The sequence below is a fragment of the Lepidochelys kempii genome, chromosome 10 (assembly GCF_965140285.1).
Source record: "Lepidochelys kempii isolate rLepKem1 chromosome 10, rLepKem1.hap1, whole genome shotgun sequence".
Taxonomy (NCBI): domain Eukaryota; kingdom Metazoa; phylum Chordata; order Testudines; family Cheloniidae; genus Lepidochelys; species Lepidochelys kempii.
The window spans coordinates 43,287,438-43,299,466 of record NC_136389.1 but is presented as its reverse complement, the minus strand read 5'-3'; the positions used below and the strand labels follow the sequence as shown (position 1 = coordinate 43,299,466).

General features: G+C 45.8%; 1 protein-coding gene across 10 annotated transcripts in view; it reads right to left on the bottom strand.

The window, feature by feature from the left end:
- HEXA (hexosaminidase subunit alpha) overlaps window positions 1–1,569 on the bottom strand; it is a 30,563-nt gene extending 28,994 nt beyond the window's left edge. For 6 of the 10 annotated variants that reach the window (XR_012161212.1, XR_012161213.1, XR_012161214.1 and 3 more), the window contains exon 1: window positions 1,277–1,569. Coding sequence is in view for 5 of the 10 variants with exons in the window: in XM_073363120.2 (XP_073219221.1) it covers window positions 1,277–1,547 (271 nt within the window). In the remaining 5 variants the exon portion in view is untranslated. The remainder of the gene's footprint in view (window positions 1–1,276) is intronic. The other 4 variants (XM_073363123.2, XM_073363125.2, XM_073363126.2 and 1 more) reach the window with 3 other exon arrangements.
- Window positions 1,570–12,029: the final 10,460 nt, after the last annotated feature.

Sequence of the window (12,029 nt, the reverse complement as noted above, 5' to 3'; positions counted from 1 at the left end):
GAAGAGGCAGCTGGACTCATATATACAAATCTAACTGTACCCACTCACTGCTGCCTGCCCCAATCAGATTAACATGGTTTTGGCTTGTAGTATTTGTGGGACAACAACTATAGATCAGTGTTATAGCCCAACAAGTCCAGTACTCACTACAAAGAAAAAGTTGTGTTAGAACATAGATGTTCCATAAGCTATTATTATAGGATATGTACCATAGGCGTGATCTAAAAGGATCACTTGAATTATTTTTGTGCAGCTGCTATTTGTTGCCCTCTATCCATACGTGTTAATTTCCAACTGTAAAACCTGGTTTGAGGAGCAAGGGCATGCAGACCAGCAGGAAGCACAGACTTTTGGCTGCTGTAATCAAAAGCCAACCCAGTGCATGCACTTTTCATAATCAGACATGCAAACACTTTGAGGACAACTTGCCCAATGGCTGCAGGTTTGCAACTGACAGGAAGAGGTGCTACTGGTTAGTCAATACAGTCACATTATTAACCTTACATTATGTTAAACCAATGCACTCCATTTCCTTGAGTCTCAGAAGTCATGAAGCCAGCAGCATATTTGTTTGTAGTAATATTTTATTTCAAGTTGCCAGGGCTGCAAAGACTGCAGTGGAACATTTGTGCTTGAAGAAGTGTCGCTATAGGACTCTCTTTAAAAACTTCATGGAAATATTGCTACTTTTGCAGAAGTTTTAAAGTCCCTTGACATGCATTAATTCAAAGCCCAGTGCTGACATAGGGCAAGCTATCCCAGCCCCACCAGCTTCCAGTCCAGGTAAGCACCCCACTTTAGACAAGGAGTTAGAGCTTTATTTTGTGCTTCCCAAACAGGAGGGAGGTAGCAATGTGAAGCACCCCAACACACATAATAAGCACACTGGTCTGCTGTTCCCAAGTCTGCAATATCCCTACAAACCCCAGCCCAGGCCAAGTACCTGCACCACAGGGGAAGCAAGATGGTATCTGGCCTGCCAGCCTCGAGCCTTCATTGGAAATACCAAAACGTGGGGGCTTCGCACACCGGGGAACCATTTAGTAGAGCAGGAACCTGCCACCCCCCCCCCCGGGCAGTTCACCGGGCAGTTCACATCCTCCCCCGACTATACCCCTCTCCTCCACCAGAACATAACACCCCATCCCCCCTCGCGCCATACCGCTCTCCCCAACTCCACGGCAGCCCGCCCAAGCCTCCCCTCACCATGCCGCTCCCCGCACTCGCCAGGGCGGCGCTACATCCGTGGAGCCCCCCCAGGAGCAGTGCCCCGTACCCCCTGGCAGGGCCGCCGCGGCCTCGGGCCCCTCACCTGGCCCCCGCGGGCCGGCGTCGCGCAGCAGCCGCTGGTAGCGTCGGAAGGCCTGGTCCAGCACCGCGCATCCCGGCCCCACCGCCGACGAGCGCGCGTAGCCGAACCGAAACCGGCTGGGGCTCAGGCGGCAGCGACCCCCGCCCGGCGACTCGCGGACCAGCTGGGGCTGTGGCCACACGGCGCCCGCGGGCACCAACCCCAGCAGCAGCAGCGCCAGCCCCAGCCCGGCCATGGCACCGGCACCGGTCACGTGATCCAGGTGACGGGGGGGCCGCGTGACAATCGCCCCCGCGGGCCACTGAGAGGGGCCAGGCATCAGCCAGAGGGGGCGGGGCTCCTCCAGAGAGGCGTGCGCAGGGGAGTTCAGGGCTCTGGCCACACAAACGGGGTCTCCCAGGAGCCTGTCCAGGGGGGCCTAGAGAGCAGGGTGTTCTGGGGTCAGGGTCTCGCCTCACACCCCATGTACCAAGGGCCTTGCACAGTCCCCTCACCACAACATCTGGGCACTTCATTCTCTCTAACCCCTTCAGCCTCACGCCCCGGGTATAGGGGAGCACCCGGCCCTCTGGTGCGGGAGGCACAGACCCTCTAGGGCCTAATCCACGCACATGGTGTGTGCACTTACCACACAAAGGCTGCTTATACTAGGGCCTGGTTTGCACTTAAAAATTAGATCAACCTGCTGCGTTGGTCAGGGCAGGCATTGAGTACTGTAGTAAGGGCGCCTGACACTGCTAGGGAGATGTAAGAATTCTCTCGCCCACCCAGCTACTCCCCCCAGCAAGGTAGATTAATTACACTGCCAGAAAGCCCTCTTCCGCTGAGGTAGGAAGCATCTACAGTGCCATGTTGTAGCTGTGCTGCTGTAGCATAGATGTAGGCTCATGCAGCTATTCCCCCGTGGGAAGGAGAATGTGCTGTCCCAGTGTAAGGGAGCTTTATAGCTCTATGACTTTGTCCTACTGTGGGCTGTACAGCTATATTGGTAAAAAATTACACCCCTAATGGATATACCAATACTCTGTTTACCCTTGACTACACTACTGGCTGGATTTTATAATTACAGATTAGACACTATCATTAATCTCACTTGTCAGGGGAGCCTTTCAAGGAGCCCCGAACTGTCAGTGTTGGTAGCAATCTTCAATGCCTTATAGTTCATAGGTTCAGCTGAAAGATGGCTCTCAAGGGCCTCTCGGTTGACTTTGTAACTTGCAATGACAGAAAAATAGTGCAAACAATATGTCAGTGATGAAGAGAGCTGCTGGGGAGGGAACGGAGAGTTTGAACACCATGATAAAATAAAACAAATGTGGTTTTGGACTGGAACATGAAGCGTGACTTGTCTCTACTGCCCTGGGAATGACTGATCAGTCACATGGCAACATCCACGGCATATTGGAGTTGGCAGACCCCTAAGTTTCTTCTGTTTTTTCCCTTATAACAATGCCACATAGCTTCACACACACACTTTTTTTCTTTTCCTTGCTCCTATTTCAGGAGGAGGAGGAATCCACCCTCGGTTTATCCTGTATTTCTATGGTGGCTGGTCTGTCCAAAAGCAGTACCAATATTTAATCACATAAAAAGAGCGGGCTCCGGAGAAATAGCAGAACTGCACTGCCCAAACTCCAAACATCTCCATTGCCTCTTCCAATACAATTGCTAAGTACAAGATGGCAAGAAGCCTTGTGCCCTCTGAGCAGGTTTCAGGCCAGCATTAGATGTAGGAGCCATTGCTCAGCTGTTATCTCCAGCTTTTCCATTGGGCTGGAGGGGTCTGAGCCATGGGGAGGGAACTGAGAAGTGTCCATAGTGCAGATTGGGGGTGAGTCCCCTGATTCCTGCTGCTTTGTGTTTGTCCTTGCAGAAGGACCTGTTCTGGGGATGGGGAGGGACTTGCACCCTGGTGCTCCATGTGAGAGGTGGGATGGGAGCCACTTCCAGCTTGTTCTGTTGGGCAGAGGAGAGTTCAGTGGTTTCTTTGGGGCCTTTGCTGGGGAGATTGGGTGGATCCCCAGGGGGCCCAGAGGCTGGGGAGGGTGTCTCAATCTGGGGCTGGGAATAGGTCAGTTCTCACTCAGTGGGGCAGGGGGCAGCCCTACCTAGGGATGAGTGGAATCTGGGATGGAGTGGAGTTTGGGGTTTGCCCTCATCATATCTGCAGCTGGGCCCAGACCATGCTTTGTGTCCCAGCCAGAGGTGCCCATTGGCAACACCTGTGTGGACAGATGTGGGGCGGTTTGGTGCCTCTGTGACTTCAGGTTCCCAGGCAGGAGCTGCTTCTGGCTTTGACTTGTTATTGAGCTCCTGGGAAAGGGAGAGCTGCAGTCACTGGCACCCAGAACCACAACCAGTTCCTGCAAAGGGATGGGGAGAGTGGGGAGGCCCAGGGGATGGCAGATTGTACAGTTGTGGGGACCCCAGAATCCCCTGGGGTGAGCATCTGAAAGGACATATGACTCACCCCCATGGGAACAGCCCAGTGGGTCCCCAGGGCCAGTGTGACTCTTCCCAGGAGTATCCAGAGAGTGAGGCACCTCGCTATCTATCTGCATCTTTGGGTGCCAAAATCCCTTTGAAAATCTGACCCTCAGGTCCCAGCTCAACAGAGCACTTAGGCACATACCTAAACTCTACTCCAGTTAACTACAGTAGGATTTATAACGTGCTGTAAATAAAGCACATGCATAACTGCTTTGCTGAACCGGGGCCTCTGAAGCCGTAAAAGCCAATTCATGGAAACATTCCCCACTCTCAGAAGTGCATTTCGCCTAACCCAGGCCTGTAGGTCTGATTCTGATCTCACACCAGGGGTATCAAGAGGAACTCCACGGAAATGAATGGCAGGCACAGGGGTGAAACTAGGAGGGAGTGGGAGGAGAAACAGGACCAGTGTCACTGTCTGCAACAGCAGCTTCCCTGGGTAAAGGCAGAGATGCTGGTTGTCATGGAAACATGGAAAATGTAACAGATATTTCCCCAAAGCATTTATTATGTGGCGATTTCAATGAAGTACCCATCTCCAGGTGCCCCTGCTATCAGCTTATGTATTAGACAATCTGGGCTAGTTCCTGAGACAAACCCCCAAATTTGGGCCCTGTCTCTTTCCCTATTTCACCCCAGACCCTGATGTTAAATGGACATTTAGGTGGCAAAGCCAATAGCTCGCAAGCTCAGAAGTGCCTGAATTACCATTTCCCGAGGATCCTTAACTCAGTCCACTTGTGCTGTATTTTGGGGCTTACACTAATGGATCACACTTAGGGCCTTTGCAGAGAAAGTGTTGTAAATCAGGAGAATGCCAGGGGGCTGCATCCCCAGAGAGGAAGGCACTTTCCTCAAAGGCCCCTCTAACCATCAAGTTGGAGCTCCCCTCCCACAAGTATCTCCTCAGCTTCATCCAGCATAACCTTCCCCCCAGGACACCCCCACAACCAAGAGTCATTTATCTACAGCCACAAAGCTGGGCCCAAAACTCTACTCCAGAGTTCCGCAACACTAGTGCCTGTCAGTACTCCCTTCCCCCCAGAGATGGGCCCTGAGAGTCCTGGGGAGGAGTCCCCTGGCCAGACCCAGATCCTCAAAGGGTTTGGGCCTCCAGACCGGGGATTTGACGCTCCCAGCCAGGCACAATGTGGAAAATGCAGCCAAGGGTGCAAATGAGACCCAGCGTGGGGGCCAGGGCTCCTACAGCCAATGCCCAACCTATGAGGCCATTGAACCCCTTGCCACAGGCCTGCACTGCCCAGGACCTTAGTTACCCCTGGCCATGGGGTCCACACTAACACACTCTCTTGAGCTCTTCCATTCCCCCTCTCCGAGTGGTGACTCTGCTGCCCAGCATTAGTCCTGTGTCACTGCCCACTTTCCAGGATCAGACTCCTGAAATGAGCATGTCCAACTGTCCCAGCTGTAAGGGGCCATGGCAGATGCCCAAGCGTTTGCAGGATTGGGCCCTTATATTGCAAATCTCTCTACTTTTGGAACAAGGTAGCTCAGGACAACTTCACGTAAGAGCTGGAATGTAACAAGCCTCCTGGATGAGGTGGTGTCTGGCATATTTGCTGTGCTATATTGAAAGTGAAACAACAAGAATGTGTTTCCTTCATTGGGTTTGGAATAATTTATCTGGGAGTCAGTTCTACTAAAGTTTTTACGGCTAATATATAGTCATTCTAAATCCTGTAGTGTAACTGGATGATTAATTACATTAGACAGAGGGCTAAGAGTTAAAGTAACAGTAACCTGAATTGGTGGTTGTTAAGGTTAGAAAATGACAGCTAAGTACAATGTAACACAGTTATTAGTAAAGAAGCTCCTAAGCTAAAGACGGTTTTTAATTGGTACCCGAAGGTGCAGAGAACTTTGATTGACTACCCGCTTCTATACCAGAAGCCTGATTCTAATGCAGGATTCAGTCTGGTGTAATTTTGAACCAATTAAAAAGCAATCCATGACATTGCAGCTGGATCGGTTGTTGATATGGCTTCCTATTACATTATATTCTGCCGCTGAATGGCTTTAACAGATGAATGTGGTCAATTTATATTTCAGTTAGAGTGTAAGTGAAGGGACCGGTGGAGATGTGAGGGCACAGGGAAGCATGACAAAATATTATCAATTTCAGTATTAGCAGACAGGCAATTTCTCAGCTGTGGATATATTTGTGAATGGGAACATTTTAACAAATAGTAACTTAAAAGGCAAGTTTACTACAAAAAGTTTGGGATGAGATTTTTCAAAGCCAGGGAAAGGATGTGGCTATCCAGTTCAGGCAGCTTTGGAAATCTTTACCTCAGCCTTGAGGGATATTTGCACAGTCAAAAACTATTGGATTTTTTTTGTAAAGCATCTATTTATTTATAGGTGTACAAAGTGCAAATATCTTTGTTGCTTTCAACTCACGGCTTTGTTGCTTTCAGTACTGGGCAAACTGCAAATGTTTGTATAGTATCTAGACTAGTAATACAGTGGTATTAGTTAATGAGTTTACTGGCAGTCAATTAACTAGTTAAATCAGGAAGTCAAAGTCTAGTCTAGAAAAACCCTTCCTGTGCGATCATTTCAAATCTCTCCAGCTAAATCAGGGCTGGGTCAATAGTGGGAGTGGAGACCTCCAAAGAATACCTATGGTGTATGCTGCGGGAAGTGATATTGATCTAGTAAGTGGCACTCTTTCCTAGGAGCAGCTGTGCTGCCTTTTGGAAGAGATGTAAAACCAGAGTCTTGACCATGTAAGTGGATTGTAAGCTCTTTGAGGCAAGGTATGTTATTTTCTATATGTTTGTACAGAACCTAGTATAACTGCGTCCTGACTTGGTTGATGCTTCTAGATGCTACCACACTATTAATGATGGATAATATTAATAATTAAAGATCTTGTGCACTTGTCAGTATAGGAATGTTAACTCAACTGTCCTGGCCAGTCAAACTCAGGTAGCTGCATTCTGCATATCTACAAATTCCCTGTGTTATTTCATTTGGATACAATCTTCTTCTCTCTTTGGAACTGCTGCTGTGCACTGTTAAGCAGTTGACAGGTTCCATCCCAGATGTAGCTGCATTTCAGCACTGGGTGAAATGATTCCTATATTTCGGTATAAGTTTGTGAATCCCTTTGCTGTAATGAAAGGTGTCTCATACTGTGCAAGTTATAATCCTAATACAACAAATGCATGCATGTATAAACCAGGTTAACATGATGTGTCTTTGTTGCCCTCTAGTGGCTAGACCATGCAGAGGCATCTATGAGAGCTACTTACTGTGAGTTTTTGGGACCTGCTCCTTTGGTTAAGAAGTAAAAAGAAAAGGAGTACTTGTGGCACCTTAGAGACTAATCAATTGATAAATTGGTTAGTCTCTAAGGTGCCACAAGTACTCCTTTTCTTTTTGAAATACAGACTAACACGGCTGTTACTCTGAAACCTGTCATTATGAGTTAAGAAGTAGAGGCTCATGCTTTTATCCCCAAAGGACCCAGAGATGACCTAAATAAGGGCATCATTACATGAGAAAAGAAAAAAAGTCATAACATTAAATACAGAGGCTTGCGCCTTCTTATAGGTAGCAGGGGAGGTTCCTCTATATTAAGGGGAGGCCTTGCAATAGATAGTCTGATTTGTATCATCTGCTGTTCTTCAACTCAGAGCATGCCTCTTTATATGTTTGTTTTGCCTACCCACTTCCAGAGGTCAGCAGCACTGGCTGAGAGGTGGACATGTTAGTAGATCAGCACCTGAGAATCATGCAGGCTGAGAATCTTCAGTGTGTGAAATTCTCAGGTCTGTGTGTGGTGGGGGCAGAGAGTATGGAGCCATGAATCGAGTCTGTGGGGCTAGTGACAGAGTTAAAGCAGCTAGGTGAACCTAAATCAACTAGTAGCCAGAGATGTACATTGGCGAATTCCTCAGTCTATAAGAGTATGTCTACTCTACAGCTGTGCTGTAGCGCTGTAGTGTACACACTTACTACAGCGACAGAAGAGGGTTTTCCATTGCTGTAGTAAATCCACTATTTCAAGAGGAGGTAACTAGGTCGATGGATTTTTCACAGCCCTGAGCGGTGTATCTGGTTGACCTAAGTTTTAGATGTAGACCAGGCCTAACTGAAATGAGTGTGTTGAAAGGCTCCAGTTCAATAAAGCAGTTAAGCATTTGCTTAACTTTACCGAGGGCAATGATTACAATGCAATATTTCCTCTTGTAAGTTTCACTATTAACAATTATTAAAACTGTTCATGTAATTAACATAGACTGAAATAGCACGGGGTGCCCACTTATATCTAAATCACATTTCAACCTGGATAGAAACATTCAAGGAAAAATGAAAAACAAGAGCAAACAAAATCCACACTTCTTCAAAAATTGTACTCTATATACAATTGTAACTACACAGCAGTGTCATCTTACAAGGCAATATTATCTCTAAGAAGTAAGTTGGTAACCAGTAAATATCAACGTTATGGAATTGTGATGAATAATTAGCTCCTGGATAATTGAGTTCCATAAAATTGTATGAAAAGGAAACCAGAGACTGGCAAAGTTTTGACGCATATCTTGTAGTAAATAAGTCAGTTTCTCCATGTTGAAGATTCTGTCAATCATAGAATCGTAGAACTGGAAGGGACCTCAAGAGGTCATCTAGTCCAGTCCCCTGCGCTCAAGGCAGGACTAAGTATTATCTAGACCATCCCTGACAGGTGTTTGTCCAACCTGCTCTTAAAAATCCCCAATGATGGAGATTCAACAACCTCCCTAGGCAATTTATTCCAGTGCTTTTATATATATATATATATAGGGAGAGAGTGCTTCCACTCTGACAGTTAGGAAGTTTTTCCTAATGTCCAACCTAAACCACCCTTGCTGCAATTTAAGCCCATTTAAGCTAAATCCCTTTTCTTTCTGTAGGAGGAGAATCTCATTTTCCCCATTTGCACAAGGGCAGTCTTTGTGGCAGGAAGATGATCTCGTGGTTGTTTATAAAAATTTATCATTGGGATGAAATCCCAGAAGGAAAATTTCAGGTGTGAAAAGCAGCTGTGGTCTGAAACTTCTCTGTCTGAATAACAAGAAGGAAGAAAATTTGGGGCATGGCCACCACAGATTTAGTGGGGTGCCTCTTTGGCTGCAATGTTTCTAGCAAAGAAAAGACAAACTTTAATTAGTACTTGACAGTTTTGCTAGGGTTATAATCTGTTCTGAACTTAAACGGGGCTTCTTGACACAAGATATTAAACATGTTTCAATGTTAGCAACCAAGAACGGTTAAATATGTATTTATAGGTGAGCTGCTGTGTAAACAATGTTGATGTATTCCTGCTAGTTACTTAAACAGGGAATTTGATATTCCAGAATAAGACTTAAGGATGTATAAAAACTAGAAATTAAACCTGTGGAGGATGAGCTAGTGAATATTGCTGTTTCTTAATGTCTGGGAGCCTGGGGAAGACAATCACTGTGTAGATGGTTTGGTGGTATAATAGAATCACAGAAATTCTGCTCTAGAGCAAAATCTGAGGACCTCATCTTGAACAATTTGTTGGTTGGTAATAAACTTATGTACAAAAAGCCAAGACAATTCTGATCTCCACTGATAGCAGAGAATCAAGCATAGCTTTTTAGTAAGCTGTTCACGATGAATTGGAGAAAAAGGCAAATTACCAAAAACAATGGTGTGATCTCTTATAATGTTGTCCTGAATAGCACTGGCATCTCCTGTGAATGGATAGCTTTCTAAACTAGTTTATCTCTCCAACCACTGTACACAGGGAACCTGCATAATTTAGCAAGCGTAAGATGTAGCAAGCATCTCTACCACCCGGCAACAGAAAAGAGAGATACAACCCATTGGTGGGACTGAAGATGAGGAAAGCTCATGATATTTGGCTTTATTAACCCCATAATTCAATGTGAAACAACATACACACCAGTCCCAGCTATCTCCCAAGTCTTGGCTGTGTTTAAGTTTCTTCCAGTGGGACCGTTCAGTCCCCAGCCCCAGCTCCCTCTGATCACGGACCATTCCTGCCTCTTTTAAGCCTCAGTCCTGCAAGGTGCTGAGCACTCTCAACTGGTATGCTGCCTGCCAGGGGCCAGTATCTGAGACGTTATGGAGGGATTGTTGAGGATCATCCAACCCTCTGACTACTACCCCATGCTACTCATCCATGTGGGCACTAATGATACTGCAAAGTATGACCCTCAGGAGATCAAAAGTGACTTTAGGGCCCTGAGAGTAAGGGTGAAGGAGTTGGGCGTGCAGGTGGTGTTCTCTTTGATCCTTCCGGTCAAGGGTAGAGGCCCAGGCAGAGACAGATGCATCCTGGAGGTGAATGCCTCGCTGTGAGGATGGTGTCGCTAGGAGGGCTTTGGCTTCCTTGACCATGGGATGCTATTCCAGGAAGGTGAAGAGCATATTTGGATACAGACTGGGCTTTAAACTAGGTTTGAAGGGGGCAGGTGACCAAAGCCCACAGGTAAGTTAAAAACATGGAGACCTGGGAGAAGGGTCGGAATTTGGGGGAAGCATGGGCTGTTATAGCAGGGATAAGGAAGAGAGAAGACAGAACTGGGGTGGGGAATCAAATCAGTATCTTAGATGTATGCATACTAATGCGAGAAGTATGGGGAATAAGCAGGAAGAACTCAAAATGCTAGTAAATAAACAACTATGACATAGTTGGTAACACAGAGACCTGGTGGGATAATACGCATGACTGGAATATTGGTATAGAAGGATACATCTTGCTCAGGAAAGACAGGCAGGGAAAAAAGAAAGGAGGTATTGCCTTATATATTAAAAAATGTATACACTTGGACTGGGGTTGAGATGGAAATAGGAGACAGACTTGTTGAAAGTCTCTGGGGTAATGATAAAAGGGGTAAAAAACAGTGTGATGTCACGGTAGGGGTCTGTGATAGACCACCTAATCAGGATGAAGAGATGGATGAGGCTTTTTTTAAACAACTAACAAAATAATCTAAAACACAGGAGTTGATAGATAAGGGGACTTCAACTACTCAGACATCTGTTGGGAAAATAACACAGCAGGACACAGATTATCCAACAAGTTCTTGGAATGTATTGGTGACCATTTTTTTATTTCAGAAGGTGGAGAAAGCTACTAGGGGAGAGGCTGTTCTAGATTTGATTTTGACAAATAGGGAGGAATTGGTTGAGAATTTGAAAGTGGAAGGCAGCTTGGATGAAAGTGATCGTGAAATGAGAGTTCATGATTCTAAGGAATGGTAGAATGGAGAACAGCAAAATAAAAATAATGGATTTCAAGAAGGCAGACTTTAGCAAACTCAGGGAGTTGGTAGGTAAGATCCCAGGGGAAGCAAGTGTAAGGGGAAAAACAATTTAAGACAGTTGGCAGTTCTTCAAAGAGACATTATTAAGGGCACAAGAGCAAACTATCCCACTGCATAGGAAAGATAGGAAGTATGGCAAGAGACCACTCTGGCTTAACCAGGAGATCTTCTATGATCTAAAAATCCAAAAAGAGTACTACAAAAAGTTGAAACTAGGTCAAATTACAAAGGATTAATATAAACAAATAACGCAAGTATGTAGGGCCAAAATTAGAAAGGCCAAGGCACAAAATGAGACCAAAGTAGCTAGAGAAATAAAGGGTAACAAGAAAACATTCTACAAACTCATTAGAAGCAAGAGGAAGACCAAGGATAGGGTAGGCCCGTTACTCAACAGAAAATGTGGAAATGGCAGAGGTGCTTAATGATTCTTTGTTTCGGTTTTCACCAGGAAGGTAGGTGCTGATTGAACATCTAACATAGTGATGGCCAGTGAAAATGAGGTAGGATCAGAGGCTAAAATAGAGAAAGAACAAGTTAAAAATTGCTTAGACAAATTAGATGTCTTCAAGTCACCAGGGCCTGATGAAATGCATTCTAGAATACTCAAGGAGCTGACTGAGGAGATATCTGAGCCAATTAGTGGATAATCAGCCATTAGTGATTATCTTTGAAAAGTCATGCAAGACAGGAGAGATTCCAGAAGACTGGAAAAAGGCAAATATAGTGCCAATCTATAAAAAGGGAAACAAGGACAACTCAATCAGCTTAACTTCTGTACCCAGAAAGATAATGGAGCAAATAATTAAGCAATCAATTTGCAAACATCTAGAAGATAATGAGGTGAAAAGTAAGAGTGAGCATGGATTTGTCAAGAACAAATTGTGTCAAACCAACCT